The sequence below is a fragment of the Pezoporus wallicus genome, unplaced genomic scaffold (assembly GCF_028554395.1).
Source record: "Pezoporus wallicus isolate ANWC-B61680 ecotype Strahan unplaced genomic scaffold, APGP_CSIRO_Pwel_v1 contig_8542, whole genome shotgun sequence".
NCBI lineage: Eukaryota > Metazoa > Chordata > Aves > Psittaciformes > Psittacidae > Pezoporus > Pezoporus wallicus.
In genome coordinates, this window is record NW_026640148.1 from 4,644,248 (window position 1) to 4,658,480 (window position 14,233).

Here is a 14,233-nt window from a genome sequence, read left to right on the forward strand (position 1 = left end):
GCAGATATATTTACTCTATGGGCTATTGTAACAATATCTGTAGTTCAAAATAATTTTTATTAAATTATTGGGAGTCAGTCTTTCAAAGCATTTTCTGGGATCTTGTTTAAAGAGAAATGTGCATGCAAGCTCCACCTGAATTCATTAAAAAAAAACCCTCAAAACCTGAATGGATTTTTGAGGTCGCATGTATACAATGCACACATATGTATATATGTGTGTGTGTATATATATATATATATATATATATATATAAAGTTAAATACTGGATCCTGGCTTTACATGGAACAATTTGTTTGTCAGTATAAAACATAATATTCCTTGTTTACATAAGGATTTTCAGTGAAATCATTTAAAATCAAACTGTCAGTGACTAGAATAGTCAGAGTTAAGCTGCCTTCAGATTCAGTTACACCTCTATCTGACTACAAAACTCTGCTTAATGTATTTTAAATATATATTTTAGTGTATATTTAAATGTAAATAAAATCCACATACAATAACATGCATGCGCTGCAGTTTTAGCAGAAATCAATAGCTGGTGCTTTTTTTTTTATTCTGCTAAGCCATGTGGACAGGTTTCTTTCCAATAAATTTCTTACATGAGAAACAAGTCTTTCAGCATTGCTGTGTGGCAGAGAACAGGGACTAACTTACACTTGTCATGACCTTGTGTTATGGCACCATCTACTATGGAATTAAATACACCTGCCATACATTTAAGAACATAGTCCCTGGAATCTTCAGTGTCACATACCTATATAAAGAAAAGACACTATATAAAGATAGGAATCATGGATGGTAGAAAGGTATCTCCCATTTGCTTTTCAGCTTTTACTGCTTGGCAGCAGAATATAATGGCTGTGACAAAAAAAGCAACCATCCTTAATCATTCTGAAATTAACAGTAAATCTATTCTGTTGAAAGGACTACATAAAAAGTAGGTTATTCAACATGTTCATGAATGCTAGAATCTTATCCTTATTGGTGCAATACTCTTACAAGAGCTATAGACTTCTTGGTAACCTTTGCCACAAAAGATTCTGCAAGCATCTGATCTTCAGGCCATCTGTATGAGGAATGCTTAATACACAGAAGAAAAACAAAAACACCAATCAAGAAGCTCACAACTGTGAAGAAAACCAGAGTTCCTTCTGTACTGATTTTTCTCTTCTGTCCAAACAGGAATTACTGAAATCATTCTTTTTATGTAGCTTCAGCAGAAAAGAATGAGGGTAAATTCACAGAACTATGTTAACACTTGACTGCACATCCTAGGCAATCACTCTTCTTTGAGAGAAAATTATTGTAAAGATGCCCTTACATAAGAACAGCATGGATTTCTTTTCTTTCCAGAATCATGCTGAATAAGAGAAATCTTCAGATTACTGGAGTATTTTCATTTCACTCTAATTTAGCTACACTAAGGTTGAGTTAATCTACTATGCCAGCTAAATTGACATAGAGCAATGAGAATGTTCTTCTCGTCATAAACTACAGGTCTCACTCTATTGGTAAAGTTTTTTATGTTTTTAAAATGAGTGAATTAAAATATTACTTGATTTTGATTGAGAGACCGCAGAAAAACATCTGTGCAGGGAGGACCTGCTGAGTGTTTTCTGCGTCTTAATTTCAACTTTGCTAAATAGGAAGTCCAACACAAAACTGATTATATATAAAATATTTTGGTAGAAAACAAGTATATAACTTATTTAGATATTCTTTATACTTTGGTACAATAGAAACAAATGTCTTTGCAATTCTACATTTTTATCGATAGGTGGCAATAGTAGTAACACACCCCCACCCCCCCGTTTTTCCTATCTAATTAGCATATCTAGCTATATCTCATAATTTTAAACAATTTTCTATTGTAGAAAGAATATGCTGATGACATTCAAACTAGGTTTTGGAGTAGTACTATCTTTTTATAGGCTTATTTTTCAAATGTGTGTACTTGGGTCCTTTGCAACTGACCGCGTAGTCTTTTTTTAAAATGAAAAGACTGTGATATACAGATAGTCGGCAATCTTATTAATCTTTAGAATGACTCATATTCACATGGTATCACCTTTGCTCTATGTCCTGCATTACTACAAATGCAGGCACATTTCAGGGTCTTCTGTTACAAATTTGCATACTTGTTCACAACACAGAAGTGGTTTCAAAACGAAAAGACTTTACCATAGGTGTGGTAAAACCCTGGAAGAGGTTTCCCAGAAAGAATCAGCTTCTCCATCTGTGGAGAAATTCAAGACCTGCCTGGACACAGTTCTGGGTAGCCTGCCCTAGCTCAATATTCTGCTCAAGATCTAGTCCACAGGGATTGGATTAGATAATCACAAGATTTCACTTCCAACCTCAACCATACATGTGTACAGTCTGCACAAAAGTAGGCATAAAAGAATTAAGGAAAAATTGTACTTAATTTCTAAAGTTATAAGCATTTTTTTTGTTGTTATTAAACAAAAATGGACTATTTCTCCTCATCTCCTGCAACCTCTAAATTTCAAATGAATGTGAGACTGAAGATGGTGCCTTTGTATGATTTAATCCTTCATTCTTCTGACTAGGTGTCCAGAGCATTTTACTAAGCACTGCTATGGACTTTTTTCAATAAGGCTGGAAATTCCAGGTTCTGCTTGTCCTATGAATAAAAGCTAAGAAGTCCTGACAATTTTCATCAGGCATTTTCTTCTGTGTTAAGAAATTTTTGACCCAAGAAGACTGTGTCAGTTCTGTTATCTTTAATTAAACATCAATGAGTCTAATTTTCTGTTTCCTGTGAACAGCAATGGCCTCTTTCAACACAAAAGTCTCTTAAGGTCCTATATTGTACTCTAGCTTTTGAGCCAAAATGCATCTATACGGAAGTACGTATATGAAGGTTCATGTACTCTCTCGACACTCAAAAATCTCAAGAAAGAAACATTTTTCATTTTTTTGAGCCTGCTTTAATCCATGATGACTTTCATTCGCTTCTGTCCCCATCTCTTGCCATAACTGTCTTGGTGAGCACCATCTTTAAAAATTATTTTAAAGAAAATCATAATGATGAAACCATCACCTTTCCCCACCCCCCAAAAGAATGGAAATAAAACAAGTATGTAACATATACAAATCCTACGCCTCACTTATCCAGATACCCATATATTAACTAATTCTCTCATTTACCACTGCTCCAGTTTCTGCCTCCAAATCCATCTTGTTTAAAACGAAATGCTGCCAACCTTATCATAAAGCCTAAAAAATTAACTAGATGCTGGGCACTTTATTGAAAACGTTCTGATGGAAAAGGTAGAACTGACAAGTTGCATTTAAAAGGACAAGAACAATGCACATACTTGTTTGTCTCTGCACGGCTGTAGCTGGCTGAGTGATACTTTCATGGAAAATGGTTTGTACAGGTCCTAAGAGGCTTCTCCCACCCAAAAAAAAATAGAAACTAACTGACAAACAGAAAGCTTGCAACCATACAAGAGGGCAGGGGAAAATTATTCAAAGCAAATTCTTTAAAAGGCTTCATACTGAAAAAATGTTTCCAGCACACAGTTTCTGAAGTTTACAGAAGTAAAAAAAACAAAACCAAAACAAACTTATGTGCTTCAGTGCAAATACACTGCTCATAATTTTCATGGCAATATACATTTACAGGTATCATGAATATCTTTTATGCGCTTTGGTATTAAAAATCATTGAAGACCCTGTCTTTATTTTAGATAGAAAGTATGGCATCCAAGTAATTTTGAATGTTCAATATTCAACAAAATTACTGGGGAAAAGGAAGTAACATCTGCCTCTCTCATTTACAATTACTATTAAAAAAAATAAAATTGTTGTCACAGTATTAGAGTTGGTTACGTGCAATACCTCCTTGGAGTCAATGCTAAATTACAAACAGTACTGAGTAAACCCCCCAAAAAATAGGATGCCTAGTAACCCTACACACTTACAGATGATGGCAAACTGCACAATAAGCCTTCTACTAACTCCAAATGATGGAGCATTCTAGAAATATCAACCTTCTTCATTGTACAGCGATATCTCCTAATTACTTCTTCAGCAATTTTCAGATAATCTGCATTATCATTAGTTTATAAATGTTGTTTTATGCTTAATAGGAGTACAAAGTCATAATTAAGATTTCCTGTTATCTCACAAAAGAGATCAGTAAGTTGTGAAGAATGCATTCATGTAAACTGGAGTCAGAGGGTGCTTTCCCACTGACCCTATGAAACCTACTATTATCAGTGGAGATATTCTGTGTTTGAGAAAACAGATTAGAGATTTCCCAGTTATCTGGCACATTCTTGCTCTTTCAGTATTCACTGTATCTTACTGTCCTTTAAATCATATTTATGATTTAAAATAGGATGGTTCTTGCTTTGTGTGGTAGGTATCTAATTTTCCCTGAAATAAGAGGGCTGGTTTCTGGCATAATAAACCATAAGACTTGTCTAAATTAATTCTTTCTCCAAAATCAGTAACCATTGGGTACTAGAGAAAACTGGTCAGAAAAGCATTTGGTCTTGAGTGAGAACTTAAAAATTACTTATTTTTATTTTCTTATTTCATCTGTATGTTTTATCTCTAATCTGTAGTTGTCAAACTTCACTTTTTAGTCTTTAGGTAGTGTTATACACTTGGCTGGTAGACTGTAGAGCTTTGTTATTCAATTTATATGCTCTGATCAAATCACAGCTCTGATGATCTACACAAATGACTGCTTTGTATCACTTGTTATAGGCCAGGATCTTTACACCTGAAGAGTGTGTGGAACATTTACACACCAGATAGTTCTTCCTTGTATTTCTTTTTCCTTAGCATAATATATTTTGATTTATGATGATACTAAAATTGTGTCTACTAAAAATGCTTCATTGATAGTGTTTATTTCCATTATGACAAACTCCATAGCTCATAGGGAGCTTGGATAGTCTTAGGGAGAAGAGGCATTAAGTGTTCTCTACACTAAGTCATTCAATTATATCTTAAAGGTACAATTGCATCTTTTCCTTCTCTTCTCTTCCTTAAAGATGGTATTCCTATATTAAATTCCTGCTAACCCAAAAGAGAAAGTAGTGAACTCATAAACTGCTTTAAAAAACTGAACAAGTTACAACAATTTTACCTGCAACAACTGGAGATTTTCTGTCATCCAGAAGTTGAACAGCAGTACTGGCTGTCACTACATTGCTTTTGTTTGCAGTTTCTGTAGCGTGCATTAAAAAAAAAAAGAAAGAAGATATTTCAGAATGAGGAAATTGAGATTCCCCCCCCCCCCCGTTTGAAATAACAGACCATGAGGATTTAATGCTCAGAATATTAGAAAGCCAACATCATGTTTTATCTATGCACAAAACATACAGGCACTGCCATTTCAAAATTCCCCAGCATCCCAACAACAAGCTTAAAGCACTGAAATGAGTAATCAATTTTTGCCTTGCCTGCTACATGTGGCAAAAAAGGTGACAACAAAATTGGCAGCCAGGGTTGGGCTTCTCATTAATGTGGATGCTTGCTCTGCTGGACTTGTATTGCTTAAAACACTAAGCTGTAAATTCCACTAGTGCAAATAATAAATGAAAACTGTTACAACACATCTTGGGGTTTCACTTGGAGCCCTGTAAAAGATGTACCCGGTCGAAGGACTGGTAAATTAGATGCAAATTTCAATGCATATTTTAGATTAACATTTGAGATTAGCTGCAGACCCCACTCAGTACTGACATATTTGGAATCCTTTCAGCACCATATATTGCTCAACATTAAGAGAATGAGAAAATTATAGACCTGTACTAAACGGGATTGAATAGACAAAGCTCCCAGGTATTTGCTCAGCGGCTCTTCTGTACCAAAGTGGAAAATGGTCAGCATTAAAAATGTTTTCCTTATCTTCAGCTGTCAGGAAATCTCTTGAGAAGGAAGAGAGAGAAAGAAAATACTTATTGTTTGTTGTATGGCACAAAATAATTTCTATCTTTGGAAGACAAGAAAAAAACAAAATGCAATATTTTAGGAAAAACAATGGTTTGTGCCAATTTCTCTAATACCATTTGTTCAACAAAAGGGTTAATTTTAGCCCCTAATAATTACTTGTGACACTTGCAATTGCTTTTGTTGTGAAAGATGGAAAAAGTAGTAAGAAAATAGCGCCTCTAAGTACCACTAAAACCATTTCTATTGATGTGTACAAATAAAAATGCTTAGTCTAAAAAGTCTTTTTCTCTGAGCACAGTGTAAGAACTAGGAACTTTACGTAAAGTGGAAAAGGCACTGGAGATTTGGTAGTTCGTTGCCACTGGCATTCACTCTTATGCAATGAAACAAAGTAATTTAACAACCTAATTTCCAAATAATCTGCAATTGAAAGTTTGCATTAGTGAAAAGAGTAAGTATGGTCTCCACACTGTTGCTCTAGTTTCCTGTCTGACAGTAACAAATTGCTGTGCTGTTGATTTCACCTGTCAGGCTACTCACGCTACAACAGTTCCTTGTGATCTGATAAGCACATATAAATTTATATTCAATACACCTAGTTTATCATAAACATCAAGTACAGATTTTCTTCTGCATTCATGATGCATATAGATTTGCCTGACACTATCAAACTGGTGCCTGGAAAAGTCATTAATTATGGGACCTTATTTTATAGATCTCCATTTTAAAAAACCTGTACCTCCAACTAGATTACATCTTCTCCCAGCAAAATTGGAAACTCCTGAATGGTGAGATCTCCTGATTAGCTTCACCATATCCTCTACTGTGACTTGGTTTTATTTCAACACCAAAAAGATTTTCATAACAACGATGCAAAATTCCTGAAAAAGCCTACAGATGGGATAATAAAATTGAAAGAAAAAAAAAGTGATCCTCATCTGCAGATGTAGCATATTAATAACTCTGCTCTGAAGAATAAAGATATGATGCTAACCCTAAGGGACTAGGCAGAGAGTAAATGTATGGGCTACAGGTGTAAAATAGCTCATTGTTCCAACTGTTCCAGCTGAAGAAAGAATCTAAGGGATCCCATAACATCTTTCAAACTGGTTCTATGTATTTCAGTATGCCAGTGTAAAACCCTGGAAAAACGGTAAACGGGCTTCCTAAAACTGAACATTTTCCTTCTTTTCTCCTACTGCTGCTTTGTTACTTACTGATTAGTAAGCTGCTCTGGACCCACAAACAGGTTGATACGAGATAGTCCAGTCCGTGTTCCAAGGAAGGCAACTTCCACTCCCTTGTCAGAGTTCCTGAAATATAGCAGAACAGAAGCAAAGATGATGTTTCTAGACAGTAAACAGATAAAGCTATATTACTGTTAACAGAGAGTACAAGTGTACACATTTTGAGAGAGACTAATCTTTAAACATTTTTTTTTTTTTAAATGCTGGGGTTTAAGTTAAACTCGTGGTTTTTGGAAAACATACAATGTAGAAATGCTATATATACCAAGAGTCACTAAAAAGTGAAAGACAGTAAATTTGGTAGGTAGGATTCATAAGGAGAAACTTATATGGAAGCCATAGAATAAAAATGTGTGGCATAGCTATGTACCAACTATTTAATAATCACTGGCAACCAGGGACTTAAGATGGGCTGGAATTCCAGATCTTGCTCCCAGTACATTCAATACTTCTGTCATACATATATTATTCAAGTCATAGAATCACAGAATAGTTAGGGTTGGAAAGGACCTTAAGATCATCTAGTTCCAGCCCCCCCCACCATGGGCAGGGATAACTCTCATTAAACCATGTCACCCAAGGCTCTGTCCAACCTGGCTTTGAACACTGCCAGGGATGGAGCATTCACAACCTCCCTGGGCAACCCATTCCAGTGCCTCACCACCCTAACAGGAAAGAACTTCTTCCTTATATCCAATCTAAACTTCCCCTGTTTAAGTTTTAACCCATTACCCCTTGTCCTATCACTACAGTCCCTGATGAAGAGTCCATCCCCACCATCTCTATAGGCCCCCTTCAGATACTGGAAGGCTGCTATGAGGTCTCCACGCAGCCTTCTCTTCTCCAGGCTGAACAGCCCCAACTTTCTCAGCCTGTCTTCATATGGGAGGTGCTCCAGTCCCCTGATCATCCTCGTGGCCTCCTCTGGACTTGTTCCAACAGTTCCATGTCCTTTTTATGTTGAGGACACCAGAACTGCACACAGTACTCCAAGTGAGGTCTCACAAGAGCAGAGTAAAGGGGCAGGATCACCTCCTTTGACCTGCTGGTCACTCTCCTTTTGATGCAGCCCAGGATACGGTTGCTTTCTGGGCTGCAAGTGCACACTGAAGCTGGCTCATGTTCATTTTCTCATCAACCAACACCCCCGAGTCCTTCTCCACAGGGCTGCTCTGAATCTCTTCTCTGCCCAACCTGTAGCTGTGCCTGGGATTGCTTCGACCCAGGTGTAGGACTTTGCACTTGGCATGGTTAAACTTCGTGAGGTCGGCATCAGCCCACCTCACAAGCGTGTCAAGGTCCCTCTGGATGGCATTCCTTCCCTCCAGGGTATCAACCGAACCACACAGCTTGGTGTCATCGGCAAACTTGCTGAGGGTGCACTCAATCCCACTGTCCATGTCAGCGACAAAGATGTTTAACAAGATCGATCCCTGAGGGACAGCACTTGTTACTGGTCTCCAGCCAGACATTGAGCCATTGACCACAACTCTTTGTGTGCAGCCATCCAGCCAGTTCTTTATCCACCGAGTGGTCCATCCATCAAATTGATGTCTCTCCAATTTAGAGACAAGGATGTCGTGTGGGACAGTGTCGAACGCTTTACACAAGTCCAGGTAGATGACATCAACTGCTCTACCCCTGTTCATCAGTTCTGTAGCCCCATCATAGAAGGCCACCAAATTGGTCAGGCAGGATTTCCCCTTAGTGAAGCCCTGCTGGCTGTCACCAAGCACCTTGTTGTTTTTCATGTGCCTTAGCATGCCTTCCAGGAGAATCTGCTCCAAGATTTTGCCAGGCACGGAGGTGAGACTGACTGATCTGTAATTCCCCAGGTCATCCATTTTCCCCTTCTTGAAAATAGGGGTTATATTATATTAGGTGTGACCATTGCTCAAGAAAGCAAAAACTAAGCTAGATTTAAATCAATGTAGCTGCCATCAGGATAGTCTTTAGCCTCTAGACCTTATGAAAAAAAAGTGGCACATAGCTCAGGCGCAGCTCTTACTGTGTTTTGTCAGTACCAAACTAGCTACTTTAAAACTAGTTCTTGTATGGGTACAAGAACTTCAGTCATATTACCGGGACCATAGTCTTGGCCATCTTGCTGTCTCATACTTCATTCTTCAAAAAATGTCCTGTCTCATTTGTGTAAGTCAAAACATGAAAGGGGATCAAAAGTCTCCTATTAGTGTCTCTCCACAGCTGTGTTCCTTGTGTTTACTGCATCTGTTATTTCATTGTGCAGGAGGATTCAAAGAATCCTTAAACCTCTATATAAATTCAGCAATGTCTACAACATATGAGCATGCAACAATTTCTTTATCTTCTAAGTGGCAACTGGCTAATCCTTAGTTTGATGACTCAGACCTTATCACATTGATTTTACTCATTCAATATGAGTATGTGCTTTACAGCAATATATATTTTCATTCAACTTTAAAATTGTTCAAATTTAGCAAAATATAATAAGGATACTCTCCAGAATTGCCCTTCAACCACATTACTTCATGCAAGCTACTAATCTCAACACTTGTTTTCTTTAATATATCTCACATTTTGTTACTTAACACCTTCGTACATCATAAAATAAATGAAGTAAAGCAAACTCTAAAAAGGAGGAGTTAATCCTGATTATCTGTAACAGGAACCTAGATTCTAGTCAGTTCTGGAAAACAACCAAACTAACCAACCAACCAACCAAAAGAATTAAATATATTATTTACTTTACTAGTGCAAGTTTTTCCATATATAATTTGCTTTGAGACAAATTACCAATCCCATCAACAAATTTGGTAAATTTTTCATTATATTTCTCAGTTACTCTAAACTGCTTGTTAGAAATACTTAAAACTATAAGTCGCAGATAGAATGCAATTTCATTAGTTATATCAGGTAGTCTTACAAGTAACCATTGTTATGTACACATAAACACTTAACACTGAACTCAAAATTAGTGGTATTTAGGATCAGATGGCTAATATAACATTTTCATTCATATTAGGATTTCTTACATTCACAAACATAACTATTAAAGATGTAGCCATGAATGACACATAATGACCAACATAAAGCTTGCTTACTCTGATTTATTTAATGCTAGACTGGTCCAATAAGCTTCAATTGGTGCACTCACAACTGCATCAAACAGCACTTCCTGGATCAATTCTTTATCACCTATTACAATATATTAAAATCAGTAAACATATGTGCATATAAAGTGGAACTTTTTTAGATGAGTAAATAATTCTTTATACTGTACTATGTTTAATCTGTGATATGCATTCCAAATTTGTGCACTATTAAACATTTACTATGTAATATTACATAGTATTTTACCACAATGCAGGGTTTTTTTTGTGTCATTTCAGTGCACTGACAAAAAATTTTGGTTAAAACAAAAAAGAAAAATAAAATTCTTTACTTCATGTAACACATTCATGTACTTATTATGTAATGCTCACATTTGTATATGACAAGACTAACTAAAACAATTAGGTCTACTAACAGCCACAGAAGCTCTACATTTCTGCAAATAGACAAAACATACACTTATCTGTCTGATGGTTTGTTTTGTATTCTGCTTTACAGTTCAGAAATGCTAATTGCATACACATTCTCCCCAAAATACTCGTGAAATATTTGGCATATTCTTTAGAAGCATGATCCAAGGCTTGATTCAGACCAATCATGTTAAACTTACAAAAACAGATGGAATGATAATGTTGCACAGTATAGCTACACCATCTGAACAGAAACTTGGAAACTTGGTTCAGGCATATTGTTTACTGGAAAAGTCAGTCATCAATATCTTTATTGATACACTGGAAAGAGTTCAAAACCAAATGAAATTCCAAAGTGACAACAGCCAAGCAATCCAATCTTAACTTATCCCTGTTTAAGTTAAGTAGCTTTGCATTTTGTAGGAAGTTCAGTGCAACATTTTAGCTGGAGTAAAGCCTACTACACGTGTATTCAACAAAATACTTGCATTGGAGCAATGGCTCTTTTCCTGTGAGGTAGCGTTTAATTGCTTCTAGCTGAGTCATTTGACGGTGTTCAGGATGTAAGTCAGTGTTGCAATAGGACCTGTGAACATGTTGTCAAAGCATTAAGATGTTAATATGTATAAGCATGGTCTCTCTTTGTCTTTGAACATAAAGAATTTGGCTTAGCAAGCACAAACAATATGAAAGCAAGAAGGATAACAAACACAAATTTCATGCTTTGTTTAAGGCTTACCACTCATCTGCTAAAGATACATCAGGGTGTTCTAAATCATGCAAACCTGTAACAGGAATAATAATGGGTTATTTAGGGAACAGTCTGGGTAACAGATGGTTATTTACATACACTCCATAACATAAACTCTTACTTCTTGGAAAGTGCATTATTACCACAACATAATAAATCACAGTAAACTATGTTCAAGTACACTTCAGGGTCTAACAAACTGGCAAAAGCCAACTAAATCATATCTAAAACTGAAAAGGTAGGAAAACCTTTTTTTTTGTGCTGTTACGTTTTACTCATACAAATTACTCATATGATACATTTGAAGTTTAGAAGAAAACTTGAGCAAAGGAAATACACAATGGTAACTGTCTCCTACTCATACTCCCTTGCTCTATTTGCCTAGTAAAGTTCTTTATGCTAAAATACATACTTCACATTTCATGAAAGTTGTTCTCTTTAGAAGAAAAAAGTCTTTAAAAAGAATAATTCCCTCAAAACCTAAGTACACAGCACGCGAACACAAACAGCAACTTAAAGGATTGTTCAGAATAGGTTTATTGTACTAACAGGTCATGCAAATACTTGTAAATAAGAACTATATCATTAATTATATAGCTCAATAAAAATGTACTTTGGCAATTTTTAAAACTCTTAAAACACTTGTCAATAGACAATAACCAAACAGGATTTTGAAGGCAGGGTCTGGGTTTAACCCCCAGAGTACATAATAAACAAGGACAGAGCTACAGTGATTCAGGAAAGCAGAGGAGTCAAAACTAAAACTATAATTAGAACCCTTGGAAAGGACAGTGAGGTGCCAGTGACAGAGAATCAGTGAAGCTAAGAGTGGAAGAAAAGAATCAATAACAGCTATGTTAACATTTCTGGTGCTGCACCCACGAGGAAACATCAGACAAGACTGTCTGAGATGAATGGTTGGTGAAAGAAAACAGGTAAAAGGGACGTTTGGAACAGTTTGGAGAATAAGCACCTCCAAGTCTCCTGCTGTGCTCTCTTTCTATCTAGACATGTATTTGCTGTGCAAGGGACTCAAACTTCAAAGCATTTATTTTTAAATCTCTCCTGGGTACAGGAACATATTCATGTCCCAAAATACAGCTGAGGAACAAATGCCTGAAGAAATTAACTGTCTTATTTAACAGCACTGACAAAACAAGAAGCAGAATTAGAAACGGAGACTTCAGTATAACATCAGGAAGCATTCCTCTATTGAAACAGTTTTTGCTCAGTAACTGCTAAAACTTCTTAACCCATTTTTCTCTCTTCTGAAATGCCTCTTCCTTCACCTTCAGGAACCTTTGATTTTGATCTCGTTGTCAAACTACTTTATCACCACTCACAGTTGATGCCTCCAGTCATTTTAATCGTGGACTTATCAAAAAGTAAAACCATAAAGACAGACAGTCCTTCCCCTGGCTGCTTCTGCTGTTAATATAAACATGCAAAATGTAAATCCCTGTAGACAAAGTAGTTACAGCTCTGAAAAAGTTTATAATGTATAGCCTGAACAAAAAAGCCAGAACCACTACAGTGCTCTTAGTGGTTGCTTCATTCAGAAAACACCACAAATGCTTAACATTGGACCCCGAGTGATTACCTGGAACACTAAGAGAGGAAGACAGAAAATGATTCCCATCTAAAGATTTACGAACAATGACCATGCTTAATAAAATGACGGAAAAAAATCCCATGAAGTAAGATATTTAAAAAAAAAAAATCTAATTACCTTACATAATCTGCAGACAAACATGCAAGCTTTAGGTCTACCAAACCAACAATAAAACTACTGTGTAAGCAACATGAGAAGGTAGGTATCTTACCTTCTTCTACTGTTACATTCCCTCTGAAGAAATATTTTCCATGTCCTCTCGAGAGAGCCACACCTAAACTGTGCAGAGAAATAAAGCAGACCTTGAAAACTGTGAGACAAACAGTAACAGACATTCAGAGCTATTTTAATTTCTAACATTGCCAGCTAGTGTACTGTGATTAACTTTAAAACTGTTTGTTTCAAAACCCTCACTGATCATATATATTGTTCAACTGGCTGCTTCAATGCTGTTTCAGTTCTGATGTGCCTGTAACAATTGGTTGTATTTATGTGTGCTTAGAGGTGCTCTAAACCATTATTCTCTGGCAAACTAATAAACGAGCTCCTCTCAGCTCACTGCTGTTCACCCAGCATGAGGTTTCTTCAGCTGAGCCTTCAACAGGGCCTTACAATGAGGGAGACATTTTTTTGTACATCAGACTAAGCTCTTCAGAAAGAATGTAAGTATGGGAATCAATGGAGCTACTGAGAGGAAAAGAACTTTATATGTGACAACATCATGAGTCCTCTTAGACTAAGTTTTCTGTGTTTCACATTTTTAGCTAGTTTAACTTTTTTGCATTAACTCCAGCTTCATAAATTGTCAGCAGTTATATACCCAGTTTGGTCTGGTTTTCAGTCTCCCATTTAAACTATGCAAGTTTAATAAATTGGCTAGGGGATCCCATGCCTTTTCTTATTGAACAAACACACAGAGTATCTTCTGGCATTCATTCATTCAAAGGGATTATATTGGTCTAGGAATCTGCCGATAATCAGTAACACTGGAAATGCATGGGCTGATACTTTAAGTACATGTAGAGACATCAACTCCAAGAGTACACATGCCGCAATCAGCAGCTCAATCTGGAAATGGGCTGAACAGTAAACATTTTTGACACTACAATGTATATTTTAATAAATCTTGCCCTGCTGTCTTCCTGAATCTGTACTCCTACCCATCAAAACTAGATACAGA

General features: G+C 36.5%; 1 protein-coding gene across 2 annotated transcripts in view; it reads right to left on the reverse strand.

The window, feature by feature from the left end:
• CACNA2D3 (calcium voltage-gated channel auxiliary subunit alpha2delta 3) overlaps positions 1-14,233 on the reverse strand; it is a 449,302-nt gene that overhangs the window by 78,487 nt on the left and 356,582 nt on the right. For both annotated transcript variants that reach the window (XR_008973242.1, XM_057417633.1), the window contains exons 21-27: positions 13,265-13,332; positions 11,430-11,475; positions 11,179-11,276; positions 10,271-10,364; positions 7,158-7,253; positions 5,794-5,915; positions 5,132-5,212 (exon numbers count right to left, since the gene is read on the reverse strand). Coding sequence is in view for 1 of the 2 variants with exons in the window: in XM_057417633.1 (XP_057273616.1) it covers positions 5,132-5,212; positions 5,794-5,915; positions 7,158-7,253; positions 10,271-10,364; positions 11,179-11,276; positions 11,430-11,475; positions 13,265-13,332 (605 nt within the window). In the remaining variant the exon portion in view is untranslated. The remainder of the gene's footprint in view (positions 1-5,131; positions 5,213-5,793; positions 5,916-7,157; positions 7,254-10,270; positions 10,365-11,178; positions 11,277-11,429; positions 11,476-13,264; positions 13,333-14,233) is intronic.